The sequence below is a fragment of the Mercenaria mercenaria genome, chromosome 5 (genome assembly GCF_021730395.1).
Source record: "Mercenaria mercenaria strain notata chromosome 5, MADL_Memer_1, whole genome shotgun sequence".
In the NCBI taxonomy this organism is placed as follows: Eukaryota; Metazoa; Mollusca; class Bivalvia; order Venerida; family Veneridae; genus Mercenaria; species Mercenaria mercenaria.
In genome coordinates this window covers 66,067,280-66,091,577 of record NC_069365.1, presented here as the reverse complement: position 1 = coordinate 66,091,577, position 24,298 = coordinate 66,067,280, and the positions used below count along the sequence as shown (strand labels likewise).

The 24,298-nt window shown below is 35.2% G+C and overlaps 2 protein-coding genes across 2 annotated transcripts in view; one reads left to right on the top strand and one right to left on the bottom strand.

The window, feature by feature from the left end:
* The window catches only part of LOC123557463 (AP-4 complex subunit epsilon-1-like), a 204,765-nt gene that overhangs the window by 15,115 nt on the left and 165,352 nt on the right, over positions 1 to 24,298 (top strand). The gene's annotated exons all lie outside the window — the stretch shown is intronic.
* Positions 14,967 to 21,063, bottom strand: LOC123559090 (uncharacterized). Its single transcript, XM_045350909.2, has 4 exons — positions 20,918 to 21,063; positions 19,722 to 19,945; positions 18,952 to 19,080; positions 14,967 to 16,818 (listed from the first exon to the last, which is right to left on the bottom strand). The coding sequence occupies exons 1-4, from the start codon at positions 20,940 to 20,942 to the stop codon at positions 16,666 to 16,668; spliced, it is 531 nt and encodes a 176-aa protein (XP_045206844.2). The 5' UTR covers positions 20,943 to 21,063; the 3' UTR covers positions 14,967 to 16,665.

Sequence of the window (24,298 nt, the reverse complement as noted above, 5' to 3'; positions counted from 1 at the left end):
ATTTAATTCAAGTTTTCTTGTACCAGAATGAAACACTGGATTTATGTGATAAATGTCTTTTTCCAAATTATGTTTTCTACGTGTATAATGTAGCTATTGCCTCGCGTTCTTTTCGTTCATTGCTGTCACAAGTCCCATCTATATCATCAGAAAAAAACTGCAGAGTTCTTTACTCAAGTACATGTAATTCCCAATTTACAGTTGTTGTTGTTGTTGTTGTTGTTTGGGTTTAACGCCGTTTTTCAACAGTATTTCAGTCATGTAACGGCGGGCAGTTAACCTAACCAGTATTCCTGGATTCTGTACCAGTACAAGCCTGTTCTCCGCAAGTAACTGCCAACTTCCCCACATGAACCAGAGGTGGAGGACTAATGATTTCAGACACAATGTCCTTTATCAAATAGTCACGGAGAACATAAGCCCCGCCCGAGGATCGAACTCGCGACCCCGAGATCCGTAGACCAACGCTCTTACCTACTGAGCTAAGCGGGCGGGCTCCCAATTTACAGACCTAACTTGATACACATCAGAAAATATGCAGTTAAAGTTAGTTAACGACGGACAAAGTATACCTGAACATTATTCGGACATTTACACGAAGTACTCAACTGTAATATTGTTTTTATTTGTAATTAATATATCTTATTAAGATAATTCTCTTCAATAATAAAGTAACCTACATGTATACAAAATCAATCAACACTTAAAATACAAGCAATGTCTGACTTTTTGCATTTATTATTAATAGATATTTGTGTCTGATTCGAACACTAATTTTAATGTTTATTGCGACTCAACATGTTATTAGCAGTAGCAGCAGTAGCTCTAGCAGCAGTAGCAGCAGCTGTAGGAGTAGGAGAAGCAGATATAGCAGTAGCAAAAGCATTAGCAAAACGATTAAATCGGCAGTAGCAGTAGCAACAGTAGCAGCAGCAGCAGTATTAGCAGTCGACGTAACAGCAGTAGCAGCAATAGCAGTTGCAGCTGTGGTAACAGTACCAGTAATTGCGGTACCAGCAGAACCAGCACCAGTAATACTAGTAGAAGCAGCAGTAGCAGTAGCAAAAACGTGAAAACGGCAGAAGCAGAAGCAACAGGGACAGTAGTAATAAGGTGACATTTGCAGTAGCAACAGCAGCAGTAGCAGCAGCAAGAATGTGAAAAATGTTGTAGCAGTAGTAAATGTCGCAAAAATTGAAATCGACAGTAGAAGTAGCAGCAGTAGTAGTCGCAAGAATGTGAAATCGACCATTGAAAGTAACAAACTGCAGTAGCGGTAGGAGCAGTTGCAGTAGCAACAGATACAGCAGCAGTAGAAGTAGCACCGGTCTAAGCTACCGGTAGCAGTAGCAGTAGTAGCAGTAGCAAAATCGTGAAATCGAAAGTAGCAAACATGAGCATTAGTAGTTATTCCAATAGCAAAAGCAGCAGTATCAGGATCAGCATTAACAACAGTAGCAGCATTAGAATCAAGAGTAGTAGTAGAGGATGCAGCGGTATCAGTAGCATTTGACAGTAGCAAAACGGTCAAATCGGCAGTAGCCGTAGCAGAAGAAGCGACAATAGCAAAAACTGTAGCAGTAACAGTAGAAGCAGCAGTAAAACTAGAAGCAGTAGCAACTGTAACAATAACATAAGTTGCCACATCAGTAGCCGTAGCAGTAGCAGTATTAGCAGTAACCAAAACGTGAAATCGGCAGAATCAGTAGCAGCAGTAGCAGAAACGTGAAATTGGCAGTAGCAGCTTTAGCCGAACCAAACTGTAGAAGCGTAAGCAGAAGCAGCAGTAGCAGTAGTAGCCGTAGCAGTACCAAAACCGTGAAATCAACAGTAGCAGTAGCAGTAACAACAATTGTACCAGAATTAACAACAGTATCAGTAACAGCTGTATACGCAGTATCAACAGAAGTAGCAGCATTAGCAGTAGCCAAAACGTGAAATTGCCAGAACACGGTGCATATCCATATCGGCGGACTCTGTGCGAAATCTGCTATATCGGCGGTTTCTTTGCGTCGGCACCGGCTTTTCTTTGCTATAAAAATGCCCAGGCCTGTAGTGGAGGCGGAAAATCGAGCTCCTATCCATGAAAATAGGTATACTGCTCAAATGTAAGTAGAGCACGGAACATTAGAATGCCTTTACTACCGTTGCTGCTACTGTTGCCACCTCTACTACTTCTACTGCTGCTACTTATATTGCTACAACTGCTCCTGTTGCTGCCACTGCTGCTACAGCTGCTACTGCTACTACTGTCATTCCTTCTTCTATATTGCTTTTACTTGAACTGGTACTGCTGCATCTGATGCTGGTTCTTTTGGTCATGGTGATATTGTTACTGCTACTTCTACTGTTGCTACTATTACTAGTGCCTTTGTTACTACTACTTCTGCTGCTACTGCTACTAATGCTACTACTACCACTTGTACTCCTTCGCTACTACTGCTGCTGCTGCTAATGCTTCTAATAATACTGCAGTTACTGCTACTGCCGCTACTGCTACTCCTCCAAGTGCTGCTCCTCTGCTGCCCTGCTACTGCTTAATTTACGTCTTTGCTACTACGAACGATACTGTTACAGTCACTTCACGTTTTTGCTACTGCTGCTACTGCTTCTACTGCTACTGCTGCAGCTACTTTTTTCCTGCTACTGATCCCTTTGCTGCTGCTGATGATATTGCCTGTGCTACTGCTACTGCTGCTATTGCTACTTTTACTGCTTATACTGCTAATGCTGATTACACGTTTTAGCCACTACTGTTAATTTCACAGTTTTGCTACTGATACTCCTGCTACTGTTGCTGCTGCTGTTTCGCCAGCTACTGCTCCTTTTGCTACTGCTGATATTGCCTTTGCTACCGCTACAGCTGCTATAGCTATTGTTACTGCTGATACTGTTACTGTTGATTTCACATTTTTGCTACTACTACTGTTACTGCTACTGTCAATTTCACATTTGTGCTACTGCTTCTCCTCTACTCTAACTGTTTCTACTGGTACTGCTGCGGCTATTCTTACTACTGCTTCTGCTGCTTTCGCTACTGCTGCTTTTGTCTTTGCTTCTGCTACTGCTGCTTTTGCTACTTACCGATGCTACCACTGCCGCTTCTGCTACTGCTGCTACTGCTTCTACTTCTATGACTGCTACTGCTACTTTCACGATTTTGCTACTGCTTCTGCTGCTTATACCACTGCTTCTATTGCTACTGCTTCTGATGTTACTACACTTTTTCGTTTTTGCTTCTGCTGCTACTGCTTCTGAAAATTTCAAATTTTTGCTACTCCTGCTACTGCTACTTCTGCTACTGCTACTGCCGATTTCACATTTCCGCTACTGCTAACACGTCGGCAAAGTTCGGTTACTTCATCTACTGCTGTGACTGCTACTGCTACTGCTACTACTGCTATTGTTACTGCTTATTTCGCGTTTTTGCTAGTGATTCTACTACCACTGCTTGTTTCACGTTTTTTAATTGCTGCTACTGCTTCTGCTACTACTGCTGTTGTCAGTTTCATGTTTTTGCTACTTACGCTACTGCTTCTGCCAACTTCATATCGAAATGACTGATTTTTCTTTGGTCTACTGTAAAGTGAGACCAATGAAACAATATTTTTTCTAGTTCGTTTGCGTTATACATATAAGATTATAAACATAAATAGTGTCAATTAAGGAAACAGTGCCTGAATCGTTGCAATATATTAGCTCATAGACGTAAAACAATCTTTAATGATAATAAAAGTTAATAAACGACAGTGGATTGCCTTAAGTGGCTATTTAGCACGATTAAATCTATACTGACACAAGTACTAACTGAGGGGTAAGAAAGTCAAGAGCTGCTGAAAGTTTACCATTGCCGTTAAATGAGTTGTTTATTATATACCTAAGCGAAATTTCGGAATATTGGCATGGGTTTGTATAATTTAGTTACTATTTATAGTTTATGTTTGCAACACTGTATTAAAAGTAGGCCTAAAACAGTTTTATCAATATTTAATCTGTAGTCATACACAACGTCACTAATAATCCAAATACCCATTTTACCTGCCTTACCTTTTGTTACCTTTTGTTGGCAGGAGAATTTTCGACGCCCTTTTATGGCGTATATTCCCCATTCGATTTCTGTAATTTCTCGCGTTGACGGTTAACCGTTGAGTTCATGAAATTTGAGAATAAGAGCGTTGTACATGTATTTATTTCTTTATAATTAAATTTGTTCGAGAAAAAAAGGCAAACAGAGCTTTATTGAAGAGTCACAAGTGTAAATTTATCTACTCAGTGTATGTACTCACCTGTATTCCTCTGTGAAGCACACTGTTGGCAGTACTTAATTATATGTCACTGTATTCTTTCGATCTCACAAAGATGCTGTATGTATGTGTATAGGTTGGGGTGGCACTTATTAAAAGTGGTCTTTGCCGCTGTATTCATGAGACACGCAACATCAAGCTGTATTGATGAAATAAATGAACTGGCACACAGGAAAATGCCATTCAAACATTCCACAAAACCACTGTGTCCGAATTTTCAAAATGAAGTAGGAATAAATTCATTTCAGTTGAACACAATCACACACATGCATCAAGGCCCACCACAATCCAACAACTATTAATTTAAAATTTAAAATAGAATAAACGGTCCCATCATGTCTATGTTTACTGTATTGTTCAAAATTTTAAAGATGTATTCATACATCATTGAAAACATTTTTAAAGATCTATCATGGTGAAACAGATTTACTTCATACTTTTACAATTAAATTTTACCTTATTAATATTTTAAGGTAGTAGTTTTATTTCTAAGGTAGCAATCCTAAGGCAGCGACTTGTATATATTTTTAGGCATTTACCTTAATAGAAAACGAAAATAAAGTAAAATAAGGTGACATGCATCCTTAGCCATCACTTCAGACATTATCTATCGGATTAGCCTGTGCTGGAACAACTCAAGCATATATGACATTATACATTCATTGTGAAAATGTACTGGTAACTTAAACATGTTTAATTCAGCTGAAACACCTGCCCGCTTAGCTCAGTAGGTAGAGGGTCGGTCTACGGATCGCGGGGTCGTGAGTTTGATCCTCGGGCGGGCCGTATGTTCTCCGTGACTATTTGATAAACGACATTGTGTCTGCAATCATTAGTCTTCCACCTCTGATAATTCATGTGGGGAAGTTGGCAGTTACTTACGGAGAACAGGTTTGTACTGGTACAGAATCCAGGAACACTGGTTAGGTTAATTACCCGCCGTTACATGACTGAACTACTGTTGAAAAACGGCGTTAAACCAAAAAAAAAGAAAACATCAGCTGAAACACTCGGCACTCTAATGTCACATATTCCAAAGACAATCAGCACATCAGACATCACTGACTAAGGAGAAGACACAAACAAAGGCTAATGGAATATTTTATTTCAAAGATTTAAGCTTTTTTTATATTTATTTCAGTTGTAACGTATCAAGAACCAATCTTTAATTTCAGTTTCCATGAGTTGGGATTTTATTGCAGTAAAAATTCTATCTATATCGTTTGGTTTCTTTTTGTGTAGACTATCCTTTTCTTTAATTTTAGTTTCCATTTGTATGGGAAATAATAGTTGAAATTACTATCTATATCTTCTTATTTTCTCTGTTTACAGAAAGTGAAAGACATGTAACATTCATCTACTGATTTCAGTTGCTCTGAATACAGAATTTGACTTTTATTATGTAGTTTCTGTTCTAGTAAAGGTAGTGCAAATTTTTAGAAAATTCTATCTATATTTTAGTTACTCCCTCTGTAGGACGTTGAAGAAAATGAAACACCCATGCATTGCTTCAGCTCCTTTGAATACAGATAATGACCTTTCTTAAACATGCAGGTTCTAAATCTGTTCAATATATCATTTATCTGTGCACCCAGAAGCTTTGAAAATATTTTAACCTTGTGTTCAGATACCATAAAAACTTCACCTATTTATTATCAAGGAGCTATTAAATGAGCAGCGGGCGAGCTTGGAAGCCCGCACAGCGAGCGGAGCCGCAAAACATTATCCAGCTGCCTAGGTCCTATCACATATCTATTCGAGCCCCGCAAGGCCCTCGGAGGGATATAGTTTGCCCCTATCGTATTAACACAATAAACACTTAATAGTCCCTCCATCTGTCGGCTGACAGTTTCTCTTTTTCAGTTGCAATGTTTGCAAATACCACCCCACAGACAATAAAATTCCTCTCCAATTCGTGACAATGCGATAACAGACAACGACCCGGTTCTAAATCTGTACAATATATCATTTATCTTTGCACCCAGAAACCATGAAATTATTTTAGCCTTGTGTTCAGATACTATAAAACTTAAGTACCAGTCTGCTTATTAGAATACATATCCAAGAATCTAATGTAAACATGCTGTTTGTTGATTATTCTTGATTTTCACAATATTTACATAAACATTTCATCCAAGTCTTGATGAAATAACTTATAAATGTAATGACACATACTTCTGAATAGTTTCTAATGACATTTTTACTTTAAATTTCTATATCATGACTCACAGTCCATTTCTATAATGTATCCTTTTCTGACGGACTATATCTATTATATAAACTATGTTACAAAATAAAAGATTTCGTTTTGTTTTCTGAAAATAGTGAGTTTTTGAGTTTTTGAGTTTTCTCAAGCAAAGAATGTTTTCAAATTATAAACAAAATTTATTTGATTGAAAGCAAAGTCATATGAAATATTTACTTGCATAATGAGTCTGCGCGATATATGTACATCTGTATATTTTGAAATGAACAGTGACGTCACTATAATCAAAATGACTTCCAGTCGTTACTGGAATTACAGTTGCAAAATATATATCTAAAACAAAAATATCATTGTAGTTATGAAAATATGCTCTAACATAGACTCATTTGCAAGATTTCGTCCCATTTTAATATATTTATTTTGATGCAAACAAGAGCATTTTCTAGACATGGCTCTAAGTTTATTTTACGAAAACATTAACATCACCTTTGGGCAGCTTTTCCATTAACCGACATTAATAATTGATAATCCATGGAAGCAGCTCTGTCATATGTTTTATCCCAAGGAACATTTAATTACAAAGTAAAGAATCTAAATCTAAAAATAATTTTGTAGTTACACTCTTCATGTCATATTTCCATTACAAATTAAAGTTCAAGTGATCACGTGTTTTGTAAGGATGGAAACGAGGCATATATATTTATGCACGGACCAATAAATAAAACCACTGCTAAAGGTTGAAATAACCACTCTATTCTAAATGAAATGTCACCCATGTATTGGTTAGAACGTCATTATCGAAACATCATATTAGAGGTTTTTTTAAGTAGGTAAAATCTTTTCCCGTCGTTTGCTTCGTACCATATTCCATTTGTGCTCTCGTCTCCATATTGTCCTTGAGCAACCAGTGTACCGCTAACCACCATGATATTGAGAGGCACAATATCAATCTGGCCATGCATCTTTGTCAACATCATCAGTCGAAAAATGTCAACAATTGTTATACAAAAGCCTGAGATGTGTTGTACCTACATTTGTAAAAGAAATAAAGAACTGATGGGCCAATTAAAAGAAATCTAAAACATTCTGACACGTATTTGTAGAGCATGTTTTAGAACTACTTGTGTCAATAAGTATATATGAGCCGTGCCATGAGAAAACCAACATAGTGGCTTTGCGACCAGCATGGATCCAGACCAGCCTGCGCATCCGCGCAGTCTGGTCAGGATCCATGCTGTTCGCTAACAGTTTCTCCAATTCCAATAGGCTTTAAAAGCGAACAGCATGGAGCCTGACCAGACTGCGCGGATGCGCAGGCTGGTCTGGATCCATGCTGGTCGCAAACCCACTATGTTGGTTTTCTCATGGCACGGCTCATATAATATGACAACACATAGCAAAAATGATCTCAAGTGCATGTACAAGTTGTTAATCTAATGACATTGGTGACGTCATTATATAAATATAATATTCTATCAACTAACTCATGTAACGATAAGTCCATTGATTTCAAATATAGTAAAACAACTTATTTCAAATTAACACTGATTTAGATGCGAAGCCTAATTATTAGTATGAAATGGAAAAAAAAGTAACACTAGTATCTGGTTTACCAAGGTGAAGGGTATAATTTGGCCTTCGTCGAGATAAAAGTTCTGGTAGGTTTCGGTAAAAGTCTTGCTGACAACCGTGGCACCCAACCTGAGCTCAGCTTTACTTTGAGATGTCATTTCCTGCACAATCTTGTGATCTAGATACTTAAAACTTTGAGTGCAAATTGAAAAAAAAAATGCGAAACAAATTTCATGCGATGATATGTATTACAATGCATATAACTCATATACAAAAATCAGTCCTCATATTGACAAAATGATTTGTAGTTTTATTGTATTGATATTGTGACACATAAGCACAGACAATGCTTGAATTATTTTGCATCCTATCAGTGATAAAGGATTAGGTATCGGTATTGATGGACAGGTTTTGAACATTTGTGATGCCTGTTCCTCATGTAAGCTGAAATCAAACTTTTTGGTGTTCAGAGTAACCCCTAGCTGTAGGCCCCGGTCGATAATGGATGAATGGCAAGCTATTTTGTTCAATTTACCGACCTATATCCTTTGATAGTCGAAGCTCTATGATGAGAGTTGTGTTCTTTGTTTAGAACGTTTAAAGACATTTTCAATCATGTATAAGTTAATATACTTTCTAGATATAACAAAGAATACCTTTGAATATTTTAGCGAAAAAAATTTCATTTACCGTTGTCACACATTCTTAAATCGATTTAAGCTCGATTTTCTGGAAATAAACAAAAACAAAAGAAAGATTTGTGAAGACCTCTTTTTTTTGTTTGTTGTGTATAACAATAATATGTGTTTAACAGGATAATAAATTACCAGCCAGTGGATACGTGCATACATTCTAATTTTGGGATTGCTGTATACATGAAATCAGGTCGAAACGTAAGGCATTGAAATAGAACTACTTTAAACATTCTCGTTTATTAAATGAAATAGGGGAATATTTCGTCCAGCACCTGTCTAAAAAAGTATGAACCCGTTAATTATTGCTTATTAAATGCACTCGTTTTTGTTTGTTACATGTTAAAACATAAAACTTTCTTATGTACAGGAATGAAAGAATTACAGATCTCTAGATCTGTTCAAAGAAATCTACCAAATACTACTATAAACGTTTGGTAAAGTCCATGTTTAAAAATTTTGATTTTTTTGTCTTTCTTCTCTTAATTGATGTGTTAAGAATTGGTGGAAATTTAGACATCATATGGTACACACATGAGGTAGATTGATATAGTTTAAGGTAGATAACGGTGAATCTGAGTCTGAACATAGAGATGTTCAGCTGTGCTACGTTTAAAATCTAGCGGGTCCTAGAGGAAATCATAAGAAATGCACTTGATTAATTTGATTTGAAAAGAGGACACAGTTTGATAGCATCAAGGAGCATGACCCATGAAACCACTGGACATATATCTTGTATTTGAAACACTGTTCTGGTTAGTCATTGGGTAAGATAAATGAAGAATGTCCATGTTCTTATTGTAAACCAAAACAGAGAAGTACGCACACGAAAACAAAACACATATATAGCCAGTCCATTGCTTAATTTAGGCATGTACTTATCACAAGTTTGGGACCATGAAGGTCGTTCAATATATGTGAATAATAGCAAACTGAACAGCACTAAATCCGGCTGTTTTTATTCATATTTATTTCACATAAAATCCACCTATATAGTAAAGTTATTTCGACAACTCAGATTTTCAAAGACTTATATTCACATAAAGAAATATATGGCTACTATATAAAAAGTAAAGGATAAAGTGGTGTTTATATTTTTTGAAGAATGTTATGCTTCTTCAAGAGTTAGCTTTTTTCGCTTATTTCAATGTCTTTTTTAGAGCAAAACATTTACACATATACACTAAATAAAAGACAGATAGAATACCGAGAAAGGCGTGCATGAAAATCTACATGGGGTACAAATCTGTTAAACGGGTAAAAAAACTCACTCTTATCCCAGGCAATATCTAAAACACACAACACATATGAAATAGATGAGTCCATGCGTACATTTAACGTTTGAAAGTTCACAACGGTAAAGGCCAGCTTACAGCATATAATCATAAACTCAGAAAAAAAACATATAACGGTAAAATCATTTACATAAGCAGCCTTTCATTGGCCTTGCATAGACACAAAAGGTACAAGAAAGCATCTGTCAACTAAATATTTCACCTAAGTCTTGCATGTTAGAGAATTAACGCAATGTTTTACTTATATATTTCTGAGAATTAACGCAATGTTTCTGAGAATTAACGCGTCTTACTGTAATGTTTATGAGAATAAACGCAGTGTCGTACTGTAATGTTTCAGAGAATTAATGCAATGTCTTGTAATGTATCAGAGGTCGCAACTAATGATTATATTTTATTATTTTATTATTGTTTGTTTAATATATTGTTTTAACAGATGATAACAGTCACAGTACCTATTTGAACGAACGGATGCAAGTGTCCTTATTAATATAGGACTTGACGGGGAGTAAATATAGTTATTTTGACAAAATGTTTAGTCCGTAGCAGCTGCCCGAGTTGTAAAGAAGCAACAAGAGGATAGTTGGGACTGATATATATATATATATATATATATATATATATAGTAGAGAGAATTAATTAATACGAACTAAATCACCACCACAATATACCAGACCAATTACGGCAAAGCGCCTAGCAGTACAAACGAACACGCACATGCCACAGCAAGTCCACTAACCCAATAAGATTAGTTTCGATACTGCTTTATATACGAGCCCGAATTGTACTACACATTCGTACTGGTTCAACATTTGCATATATATATACTCAAATCGCTGTTCATTTATATATATATATAAACGCCAACTTTCGCAAAATTATTTACTATTCATATTACGAAACCATTTGTTTAAAATCCAAGTGGAAAATATGGCATTCTTTAAGGGAAAATATACCTGTTTTGGCTAGGGGAAACAGCCTGTATTCGGCTGTCAAAAATATTGAAATAGACGATTCAGGTCTGGTAAACCCATCACAAATAAATCTGTTTGTACTCATCTACCTAACCGAAAGGTTATCCTAAATCATTAATTCATCAGACCAACGGGAACTATGTGAGACCTCCTAAAGATGAATCAGGAACTTACATACTGTAAAATGCAGTCAATGCAGGACTATTTTATCATTTATAAACCGTAAATAATCTAAATGGTCAGTTTGACATATAACAAGTCAGTGTTGTAACCAGGGCTTGACTTCTACTTTGTCATTGATAATTCATCCGCATTGCTCATAAATGGAACTATTTAATGTAGGGCAGAAATTTAGATGTTTACAATAAAACTTCATTTATTTGAGGTTTCGAATTATAAGTCGTTAGTCTTTATTTACACATCTCTAAATACCACCAAATCTTGCATATGGTAAATATAACTTTATTTTAGCTAGAACTTTCATATAGCTTCTTGTTCTTTTACATTTCGCCCACGCCCCAAAATAAATGAAAAATATCTGCAGTCCAGATCTTTAACCTCTAGACTACGGAGTCAACCAGAGAGTAAAAGGTGGTTTTCAATGAAGTATTTAAATCCTTCAGTAGCCCCAAGTTCGGTTAGTAACTGGAGAGTTGGCTGCCTTCTTTAACCTTGTGCTTTATACTTAAAAGAGCAAACTGTGTACTTCTTTTCATTGTTGCTATTCAGACGCAGTTCAAACAGTTAAAAGCAAAATGAATTAAGGAGAATTCCTATATTTTTTTCATAGACGTATTTTCAAATTCACATATCTGATAGGAAATTTTGTGCTGAAAACAATGAACGTATACAAAGTGTGTTACCAATCTTGTTTTTGCGAAAAATTATTTTGAACACACCCACTGTTGCTGAAACTGCTAGCGATTTTTCGACATTTTCATAATTTTCTGCTTTTTTATAAATACTAACTAAACATGAATCAAGATAGCACAACAATGTTTATTCTTTTTACAAATGCTATTATATATTTATTGCATATCATGGTCATATTTGTAATACTATATCATTACAATGATGGGTACAAATAAAAACAAATCTTGTTTCATAGTCACTTTTGTGAACTTTTTTCGATGTAAAATACTTTAGATTTTGAAAAAAAAAAACTTTCATAGACTTTTGTTTTCCTTTGTAAAGATAATTCTATTGTGAACATAAAAATGGCCAAAACAGTATAGGTCAACAGGCTGAATTTTATGTTAAGACCGCTTGAATACTGTAACAACTCTTGTTCGGACGATTAAAATGGCCTGAATTTGACCAGACTGATTATATCTGCTAGAAGTTAAACAAATCTTAATCCTTTCTATAATTGAATACTAAATGATTATAAAGGAGATAGTGTCTAATCAATACAAAGTTAATTGTCCAACATTAAGAAAAATACTGTCTTTGTACTAAAATGCACTGTCAAAACACACCCACAAATAGCAAGTTGCATGATGCATGTCAGGCATGATACATGTCAATGCAACATAAACCAGTATCAACATTTGATTACTGATAAAACTTATTGAAAAATGTTATTTTATACAAGATTCCTCATATTTAAGATTGTCTGTCACACGTTTCAACAAATGTTGACTTGACTTCACTTTTTCCTTAGATAGTACCGGCTACGCAGAAAGATGCGCATAAAAACTATAGGAGTTCCCTTTAAATCCACAGTTAAGTTATTTATGGCTTTGTATGTATAGTGATTTCCTATTCCTTACCGTTTCAGAGTTCAAGTCATTCGTGTGTGATTAATTTGTCTATGGGAAAACTTACAAGAAGCGTGATGAAGCAATTGATTGTTGGGCTCGTAGGTTTGCCTAGAAAAACAAAGTTTGCAGTTGGGATAAATTTTCATTTGTGGAGGTTATTATATCCAATCGACCAACACTCACCAATGTGCCCTAAGATACGAGTTCATATTTTGGAATCAATCTGCGCTCTTCTTGGTGTAACGACGGTCATCTATTTTACAGATATTTCTTTTTTGTTATTAACTATGTTCTTAAAACTTCCTAAACAAACTTATAACTTGTGACTGTGGATTGGCTCTACCATTATCAAGGTTACGTGTGCGTCTAATATCATTTTGTCCTGGAAAACCGGTCTGATGTCTAGATCTTCCGATAATTTGTAGAGGTTGACGACTACCAATCGTTTTTCTGGAAGGCAGTTGATAAGGAGCACTTGATCCACGGTTAGTCTATATGGATTGACGACCGTCAAGCGTATTTCTGGAAGGAGCTTGAAGGAGAGCTTGATATAGAGAACTTATTCCACGGATAGTCTGTAGGGGTTTACGACCATCAAGAGTATTTCTGGAAGGAGCTTGATATAGAGAACTTATTCCACGGATAGTCTGTAGGGGTTTACGACCATCAAGAGTATTTCTGGAAGGAGCTGATATAGAGAACATATTCCACGGATAGTCTGTAGGGGTTTACGACCATCAAGAGTATTTCTGGAAGGAGCTTGATATAGAGAACTTATTCCACGGATAGTCTGTAGGGGTTTACGACCATCAAGAGTATTTCTGGAAGGAGCTTGATATAGAGAACTTATTCCACGGATAGTCTGTAGGGGTTTACGACCATCAAGAGTATTTCTGGAAGGAGCTTGATACGGAGGTGGAGGACCCGTTGAAACAGCATCGTAAGGAGGTGGAACATCAGCTAATAAAAATAACGTTTCAAGGCAAGTGTCATATATGTTGCAGTAAATGTAGCACGTTTGAATGGTTCTGGAAATCCGGTACAGTTCGATATGGATTCTGTTTTGGTGTGAGTCGAAACCTTTTTATACTAAATTAACCGCTCCTTGTATTCTGCATTAGAAAATTAGAAAATACGTGAAATCAAAACAGTCGTTTCCTTTGCCGTTTTCCGGTAAAATAACTGGATTGCGTTCAGCGATCACCTTGCAAACATTACATGATCAGTTGAAGTTTTATTTTGCTGCAGAGTTTGAGAATTATGTTACTTGTTTCGAATTAGAGAGTTAACCATTGCAATATTTTACTAAAACGCAGGAAAAAAGTGCTAAAACTCGATTATACCTGCACATGTCTTGGAAACATGAAACTCATAAACTATCAAGTCTCATGTAAATACAGTGGTATTATTTTAATTTGGATGATTTTGTTTTTCAGAAAAAAGATAGATAAATTATTCACAACGACTCCGTTTTCACTTCCTAGTTACATTCAATCATAAATTTGATTACACTTGACATGAGTATACGTGACTCATAAAATCCTGAATTTCATACAAATATATAATTAATATTTACATAACATTTAAAGTTTTCTATTTCATGAATCTTTTAGTATCAAGGATTTTTGAAAAATTATACAATTTGAGACTGTATCCCCTCTTTGTATTTTTAACGCTTAAATTGTCAAAAGAATCACTGATTTTTTCAATTAAAGTTTTTTATATATTTACAAAATGCATTCAAAAAAGTAACAGCCTGGCAGGATCCGTTAGTTCTGTTCCTTGATTCACGTTATTCATATGTTATGAGCAACTTCCTCCCATGAATCAGTAGCACAAAAAGTCGTGTTAACATTATTACCTGCGGCCTGGAGGCCGCAGGTATATTGGAATGCAACAAGTAGTAAAGCACATGGAGACTGGGCGATTTCACGTGATATTTTACAGATTTGCGATTGGCTTATCGCATTTATGGAACGCCGTTATTGCAATAAAGCTGACACTCTGTATGATATATATAGAGAATGTCTTGTGACCTGAATTCCTTATTTATTATTTCATATAACTTATTAAAACTTTCAGTGGTGATCAATATTGATACCTAGTTGTGCATAAGGGATTTTTAAGATTCCTCTTTGTTTAATTTCATGGATTATGGTCTTGTTTTTTTTTTTTTTTTTTTTTTTTTTTTTTTTTTTTTTTTTTTTTTTTTTTTTTTTTGCTCTATATGTCAATTAAGTCCAAGTGAAGGCATGAATCACATTTGTAATAGTTCTAGTAAAGTATTTCAATAGTCAAGGAATGTGGCCTGTAGAGCTAAAAGTTAGCCATACATGAAAGGGAAATATAGTTATTTTTGCTCAGAACAATAACTTTCAGAATTAAGAAATATATATTTCATAGGTCTACTTGTACAACATGTAGAATGGAGTTATTTTTCCTATGTAAAGCGTAATGGTATGATAAAAAAACAAGTACGATATTCACTCATAAGTTACTTTTTAGCCTGGTATAACTTCTGGCCGCAGGAAATCTTTCGACTTGTTGTTTTCTTGCAACAGTAAAAAGGAAGTTGAAGCAATACAACAGTGAAAAGTAATTCAAGTAATATAAAGTTTATTACAATTTTGCTGTCCAATGTCCATTTTGAAATCCTATCTTCCGGTGAATAATTACTTAAATATTTTGCTCGTGTGTTTACCATCAAAATTTGAAATGCATTACATAAAAGATCAAATCATAAACGAGTATTGCCTTTTCCTGAATTTCATTTTTTGCAATTCATGTAGTTTGTGGGAGGGGGAAGCGGTTTATGTAAAGTGACGCGCAATCCCAGCGCGAAAGAGTTAAAGAATCAGATAACGTATTATTATTCATATAATATTGTAGGCAGCTGGATAGTGAGAATTAAATGATGCTAGAATGATACGCTACAGTCTTATATATCCTTTAAGCAAAACTTCATAAGTTACGAGATTGTTTGTATCCTAAAAGTTATTCACGTACTTTGATTAAGATCTGCGTGTTAAAAATGACATTAGTTTAGTTCAATTTTGAGGACAGCAACGCTTTTGTCAAACTGATTATACAGGTGTGTTTTAAACTGTAAACAACAATCGCTGACTATAGTCGCTATCCACTAAATGCCTTGGTCGCATCACCCATATTGGTTATGAAAAAGTATGCCTGATGGTATCGCTAATTGTACAAAACGCACAAACTTTTATTATTCGAAAAAAAAAATTATATAGTAACAGCAACAGCAAAAACACATAAGCATCGGAGGATATAAATAGAATGTTGGCCTTTGTATACCTATGTTTGTAAAGTATAGAAATATAAGTTGAACACCTCCCGTATAATATGGAAAAAAAAACTTACTAAAAGCTTATATTAATTTATTTCCAGTTGTAATGTGGCAATATATCATCAATGTAATAAGTATTTAGAAAACTGTTAGTGTTCTTCTCACAATATTTGCAAGTTAGAATATACGTAATTTAGGAAACAATTTAATTTACTTCAAATCTCTTGAATTTAATTAAAAATTAACACTATGAAGGGTAAGAGTTGTGTTTATACGAGGTAAGTGATAAAGAAATAAAAAAAGAACATGAAAAGTCATTGGCAAAGCGCTTTTAAAGGGGAAAGTGTTAAAAATGTCAAATGAGGAAACTGCACTCAAAATTACACTAAAACATTTACACGTGTAGATACTTTGATTATCAGACTTTTTCAATATTCAAAAAAAATATCATACACACTTTCTACGCGTTATCTAATTATACACGTGAAACGTTTGTATCGCTCAGATATCAAATCTGTTTACAGACAATGTTTTTCTTCAACCACAGGATGGCTAATTCCCATTGGTCCATAACATGCCATATCTGTACATGATACAGAAGAATACAATTAAGCCAAGGACTACACTAACAATCATGAAGATCCCTGAGCAGTTCGACATTATCTTGGCATCTTTCATCTGCCCATTATCCGCCATAGAGTTTGCCTATAAACAAACAATATCATGCTACATCTGTTTATATCATTTCCTACTGTTATTTCATTTATAATATGCCTACTATTACTTCATAATATATCTACTATGATATAACTTTCTATTATTCCCTTCATAATATATCTGCTATTATTCTATATCTATTTTGTTTTTATCCAATCGTGAACGTTTATTTGCAACACGTGAGCGTAAAATATATTACCGTATTGGACGCACGTGCGTACAAAATAACCTGTATTTTTCCGTATTTGGACGGTTCAACAGTTCCATGTTAAACGATAATGCCCGAAACGCGTGAAAATGTTACAAATGTAAATCGGGTTAAGTTACATAGTTTGATTATGCGTCTTGAAATCGGAATACAGAAAAGGCAGAAATACAATATTCAGTGAATCATTTTTAATTTAAACTAAAATAAAAAAGATATAGAATAAAAAGGTTATTTAACTTTGTACTGTACAATACGAGATATATTTTGACTCATACCCAGCCTAGCGGCTCGTCCAGTATGGTTTTCTCAGCTGGGTACAGTCCAAATATAATAGGGTTATTATAACAGTAGATTGGTCTGGGATGCAGTATTCGGCTCGAGTGGATTTTGCCAGATCGGATCTCACGAGGCGCGCAAGCGCCGAGTGTGATCCGACCTTGCAAAATCCACGAGAGCCGAATACTAAGTCCCAGATCTAGCTACTGTTATAATGACCCTTTTATTATATACCTTTACCATTTTTGATTCTTGTTTTGTTCTTGAACGAAATCTTCAATGTTTATCGATATTAAATGGAACTTAGTGATGTTTTTATGTGCACTATTTATAGAAATGTGTCGGGTCATGCATATTTATGAAAATAGTCCGGCAGCATACAATACGGAAGGTACAATACGGAATTTAAAAGGTACAATACGGAATTTTTGTCTGTCTGTCCATATTTAATTGTGAAATACAAGCCCGATTTTTTACAGAATTTATATAGGTATATAATAAATCTCCGTATTGTACAGAACAATGTTAAATATAACCTAATATAATATTATAGTAGGGATAATACACTTTTTTGTGTATTGACGTCTGCAGAAGCCCGCGGGAATGTTATACCCCAAGGGCTTCGGCTGACGTTAATACACAAAACAAACGTGTAGTGCCGCTATTCTTGCATAAAAAAAACATTACACAACGACTAAATGTATTGTTTCCATATGTGATGATCTTACGATTCTGGTACATTTTAACTAGCATTCTGTTGTTCTTGGAAACGGTAAACGTGTTTTAAATATCCATAACCAGGGCCCAGGAATCAACAACTCTTCCAAAAGCATTTACTGACGTTTTTAACCGATTTTTTATCTGTCATTATTACAACTATGAAATTACCCATATTTTTGCATATCACTTAAAAATTAGGCCAACAGGAAAACAATTTCAAAAGTAAGAACTTTACATTCGAATTATTTTGAGTACGAACACATTTAGAGTACGGATAAGTATGAACGTAGTGACAAGTTTTCATTTTTTTCAATCCAAATTCTTCGCAAAATTAGATAAACACATTCCGACTGATACTTACTAAACTCATTAAAATGATTTCTATGACTCCGACTTCTTAAAGGGGCGTAAACAAGGGGATAAGCGAGTACGAAGATTGGTTGGGGCAGTGCGTTTTGCGTTAGTAACTGATACAGTAAAACATACTATGGATTAGATTGCATCTTTTATGCTACAAGAAGAGGGTTATTATGGAAGAAACAAGACACAGATACCAGATTTCAGTCGGCGCAGAAATATATATGCGTCCCTGGGAAAGCATTTCAAAAATAAAAATCATGTATTAACAGCATGTGAATTGCCTTGTTTGCACGTTAATACATGGGCGGATCCAGTGAAAAAAGAGTAGTTTTTATGCAAGAATTTCTATTATTCCCCTCGGAATATATCTACTATAATATTACTTGCTATTATTTCCTACTATTTCTTCCCGTTATTTCCTACAAAATAATAATGTATACAGAACGTGAAATAAAACAATGCTATATTTTCTTTAATACAATGTAAAGATGCAATTATCGTGAAATTAGATTTTTTAAATGACCTATTTCTAATTTCCTAAATAAGAACATAGTTACCATGCTGGCAAAATAAATAGCAACAAGTCCTGTCGGCCAAAAACAACACAAGCATGCCACCAGTGATAGACATCGGTAGTCAGCTGGCCTAACAACAACACGTATTATCTGTCCTGGCTGAGTTACAATCTGCAAAAGACAAAAAATATAAAGAACCACATTAACTATACATATTTTGATGCACTGCGCCATGATTTCATTTTAAGCAGGTTACTGAAATATGTTAAACACATGCTTGAAATACTGCAAGAATAATAGACATATGCCTGCGAAGTGTACCTGTAAGTCTGACTAGGCCTATCGCCACCAGCATATATTCCAACGCATATTATAAAAATGAGCCATATTTTAGTAGGGCAGTTTGCCTTTTGGGTTCAATGAAAATCATGTTCTTGTTCTAAGCAACCTACATACCAAGTTTTATTGCGATATCTCATTCCTGTCTAGAGTTATTGAGCGGAAGTCATTTTTCTTTTTTAGTTACAGAAATATTGATATGGACCCAAGTGACCCAAATAAAATGTGCACAAGTTTGCTATACACCAACATTGGTGATAATATATCAACCAAAATGAAGTTACTGACTGTGAGTTTTGTAAATGTGACATTGACCTTGATACCACTGACCAAAATGACATCTCAACGTTTTTTTCTTATTAAAAATAAAATATGTCCACCACAAGGCTGGTATAACATTAACTGAACAAAAGGCATACCTAAACTATTTCAACACGGAAACTTATTGTTTAAATGTCCGGTAATAGTCTTACCACTTGAGAAGTACCCTTGATGGGGATTCCCGTTTGTTGCTTATTTGGAATCCGCAAAGGAATGTTGCTTTGTTGATTGTACAAACTGCCAATTGGAACAAACTGGTACCCAGGGGGGTACGAGTACCCGCCCAGCTGATGTTCTTGAACCGGTTGGCAGTCAGATGGCTGTGACAGACTTCCAAGTCCAGGTTCATCGTAAGGTAGTTGGTCAGTCTTTGAATCTTAGAATAAAAATAATGTGCTAAGTTGATAAGCATCGATGTCTTTCAGAAAAAAAAGAGAGAATTTAAGAAGGTAAGTCATGTCACCTTTATCCCTTCCTATTCTAATTACATCTTATTTATTCATTGATAGACTACCCGAAAATAATTTGCAACACTGGTACAAAAACACTGTTGAGGGAAGGTAGGGGGCGGTTGAGCTAAATCTGTGTATATTACGTCATTTAGGTTAAAAGTGTCACGTGGCATTAACAAAACGTGTTTCCGTACTTGAACTCAGTGTTCTTATGTTTTCTGGTCCTTCGGTTTATTTACCGACCATGAACAGACTCATTCAAATAAACTCTGCTGCTGACTTGTTTGGTTGCATTCTATGCTTCGAAGAGAATTTCCTAGATTTTATCAATAATCACAACCATCTTCAAGTGCCACGTGTGGGCCGCAGAATGTATCTCCGTACTTTGTTTCAATCAAACTTAATCTGCAATTGTTTCGATTGGTTGCATTCATATGCTTCCAAACTAAGGCGACCCAGAAGTGACATCCAACACTTTAATTTCGATATTTTTTTTTCATTTCATAATGCAATAGCATTTCATAAATGCGAGATAAACATTTAAAATAACATTGTCAGATGTCACCTTAGGGACACCGTACTAAACGGTTGCAAGGTTTTCTGACACAAAGGACTATTTATAGAATTTATAGAACCATTCGAAACTGAAATTGTTAAAGAGTTTATAACAATAATATATAGTTTTCACATTACGTTAGCCATATGTTATAACGTTAACGTTTCAGGATCTTATTTCTGTCAGACCAGTTGGTGCTAAAGTACAACTTAAAAAAATTGTTCAAAGTTTAGGAACAAAATATTTTCACATTTTAACTTACTTTACTTTAATTAAGAAGCTCTGCAAGTTTCCTGTTTTATTAAATATCAAAATATAAGCAACAAATAACTGTACATACCACACTGCATGTTTTCCGTCTTCATTTCTAAAAGGTTTCAGTCAGATTTATTTGAATAGAATTACTCATTTCCTGCTTATTGTCTTACTCGATGTGTAATTTTAAAAAGAATCGTTTACATAATAAACTTCCTTTGATGACATATACATATCATGCATACATGTCACGTCATCTTCTTAAAGGAAAATTATTCGTTCTGATAATACATAGCTATACTAGAAGAAGACAGCTGGACAATTTAGGTCCTTTCTGAATTAATATGTTTTCAAAACTCCATCAGTCGATCTCTTTTTAGTATAGTTAAAAGTTAAAAAATAAATATAAATTACTAATGGCCTCACACTGTAGAAACAAAGTATGGTCTAAACTTAACGAAATACTTCAAGTACTGTGCATACTGCTACATTAATTCAATAAAATGTAGACATTAAAACATGATATTGGCCTTACATGTGCCACTGTGAATTTGTAGATACTTATAGTTCTCATTTTTTCACAAAAGAATGCAATGCATTCTGTACTGGATCAAGTCTGAACTCTGTTCCTTACATTACTCAAAATCTATTCAGAAACTTTTCCAAGAACTTAAACTCTGGTGATTTTAATAATATCGAATCTCAACTGAAAGATTATCGTAAGAATAACACTACTCGTCTGCAAAATCATTATCTAATGAGTCATCATTTTCTTCAGCACAATCCACATAGTTGAAGATTTAGGAAACAAAAAATAAACAATACATAATAGATATACAGTTCTACTTGCCATATTTATAAATAAGCAATTATTTTCACGTATAAAAATGGACGTATCACGGTTGGTGTGATATGTTTTACATGTATGTACAAATAAGTGATCAGACAGGAAAGGCAAGGATATTGGTCAACCAGAAAATTTTGAATGACAAATTTAAGCGGGGATTTGAACTATTTTGTATTGTTAGAAACCTGACTGATCTACTTACTGCTAGCCCGTCATTTCATCTGACTTTCTCATGGGACGGTCCGGTCCGGTCAATGACGGACCATATCGGCGCCGATAGCGTCGTATTAGGAATAAGGTCAGTAATTCGGTCGAAAATGTGCTTCACAAATTAACGAAAAAGTGAAAAGAAAATAGGGGGTTATGTAGGAATAAGGTCAGTAATTCGGTCGGAAATGTGCTTCCGTGGTGTAGTCGAAAGAAGTCCATAATAAATAGATCTTAATTTTCCCATTTTTTGCGCAAATTCGTGTAGAACGAGTGCTTTAATCACCGTTTTTCATTACTAGAATACATTTTGCATGAAATGAGATGGTTTTCATGTTCATACACCCCACATGGCAAGTTTTGCAGATCGTAACCGGATGTAGGTGTTTATTGCGCGGACGAGAGTAAATATGCGCCATTTTTAGGGTAGCAGACCTCAACTGACTGGCATTTCATTAGGTACTACATAACCCCCTATTTTCTTTTCATTTTTTTCGTTAATTTGTGATAGAACTTTCATGAAAAATAGGTGTAGGAAAAAGTGATGTTCTCTAAAGATACGTAAAGACGACCTGAAGTTGTCGTTTTTTATATGAAACAAAGGATTTGAATTACTGACCTTTAACCATTACGGTTTCACATAATGATGACCCGAAGAAATCATGTTAATTGTGATTTGGTGATGTGTGTAGTAGATCTGCAAAGTGTTTACAGACACAGTTGTCGAGAGGGTATCGAAAGTCATCCGGGTCTTTGTACACCTTGACTATGGACGGATTGACTTTTAGTAATTGTTTCGTGTTTTGTACATCATTTAACGACAAACCGAGTATGAATATAAACAAAACTTTATTACCTTGAAAAACAAATGGCAAGGGCTGCAGTGGGAAAAACAAAAACAGAAAAAACAGGTAAGCATCAATAGAACTGAGAAATCTGTTGGTCTTTGTTGCGTTGAATAACAACTGGAATATGAGCGTGTTGTGCAATGACCTGTTACACAATATTTTAAACAAACAATAATAAAATGATTAAATATAATCATTAGTCGCGACCTCTAATACATTTATGTAAGACACTGCGTTAATTCTCTGAAACATTACAGTACAAATTTGCGTTAATTCTCTGAAACATTACAGTACAACATTGCGTTAATTCTCTGAAACATTACAGTACAACATTGCGTTAAATTAAGAAAATAAAATGACCGATTTTTTAATTTAGGGTTTCATAAAATTCAAAACTATTTCTTTTTTAACTTTCAGAACATTTGAAAGCTGTAGAAGCATCCAAAGAGTCTGCTTACATGAAAACTGCACGTGAAAGCGCAACTACCAAAAGCGAGTCTGCTGTAACATCAGCTCTGAAGAATGTTTATTTTGCTGCCAAACAGACGTGGCTAGTTCTGCAGTACCTGCTTTGAATTCTCTTTGTATAAGTCAGGGTGTAACACAGTTATGTGATCTTGGTGTAGATTGCCGTACTATATATGAACATAATGAGAGTGTAACCGAGTTTCAGGAAGCTATATCTGATGTACTTAGACTTGACCTCAGTACCAAAATTCAAAATTCGGGGAAGTTCAGCTTAATGCTAGATGAAAGCACTGATATTTCTGTTTACCAAAACTTGATCATTTACATTCGTTTGTTAGAACGTGATTGCTTTGGCACAGTGTCTCCACAAACATATTTTTTGGCTATCAATCGACTTGAAAGGGCAAATTCTGAATCCATCTATTTGAAAACTATTGAGTTACTGGGCAAAAGGGGATCAAAATTTCTGAACTATGTGGTGTCAGTACAGATGGGGCTTCAGTCATGACTGGTCATAAGTCGGGAGTTGTCACTCCTTTTAAGAAAACTGTCCCAGGGGTTCTTGCTACACACTGCATTGCACACAGGTTAGCCCTTAGCTGCTGCAGTAGTGCTGATAACATACCCTATTTGATTAAGTTCCAGGAGATTTTGAACTCTGTTTATAAGTACTTCCAGAACTCCCCCAAAAACATGACCACACTGTCTGCCATTCAGACTGTACTTCAGGGTCAGAGAGTCAGATTTAAGGAAGTCTTCCATACCCGTTGGTTAAGCTTTGAGGGGTCTGTTGATGCTTTGGTCAAGAATTATTCCAGCCTCTTGTCAGTATTCTTAGAGGAGAGTTCGGGAAAAGCTCTCTCCCTCTATAAGCCTATTTCTACATACAAGTTTTTGTATATAGCCCATTTCTTGTGTGATGCTCTTAAACCACTGGCCATTTTGTCAAAAATGTATCAAAAGAAGGATCTGACATATTCAGAGATTTCTCCCCTTCTTTCCTCAACAATTGGTACCCTTGAGGATCTGCGTGACAACAGATCTGGTCACATGTTAGGAAATTTCCTGAAGGTTACTCCCCAGGAACCTAAACTTG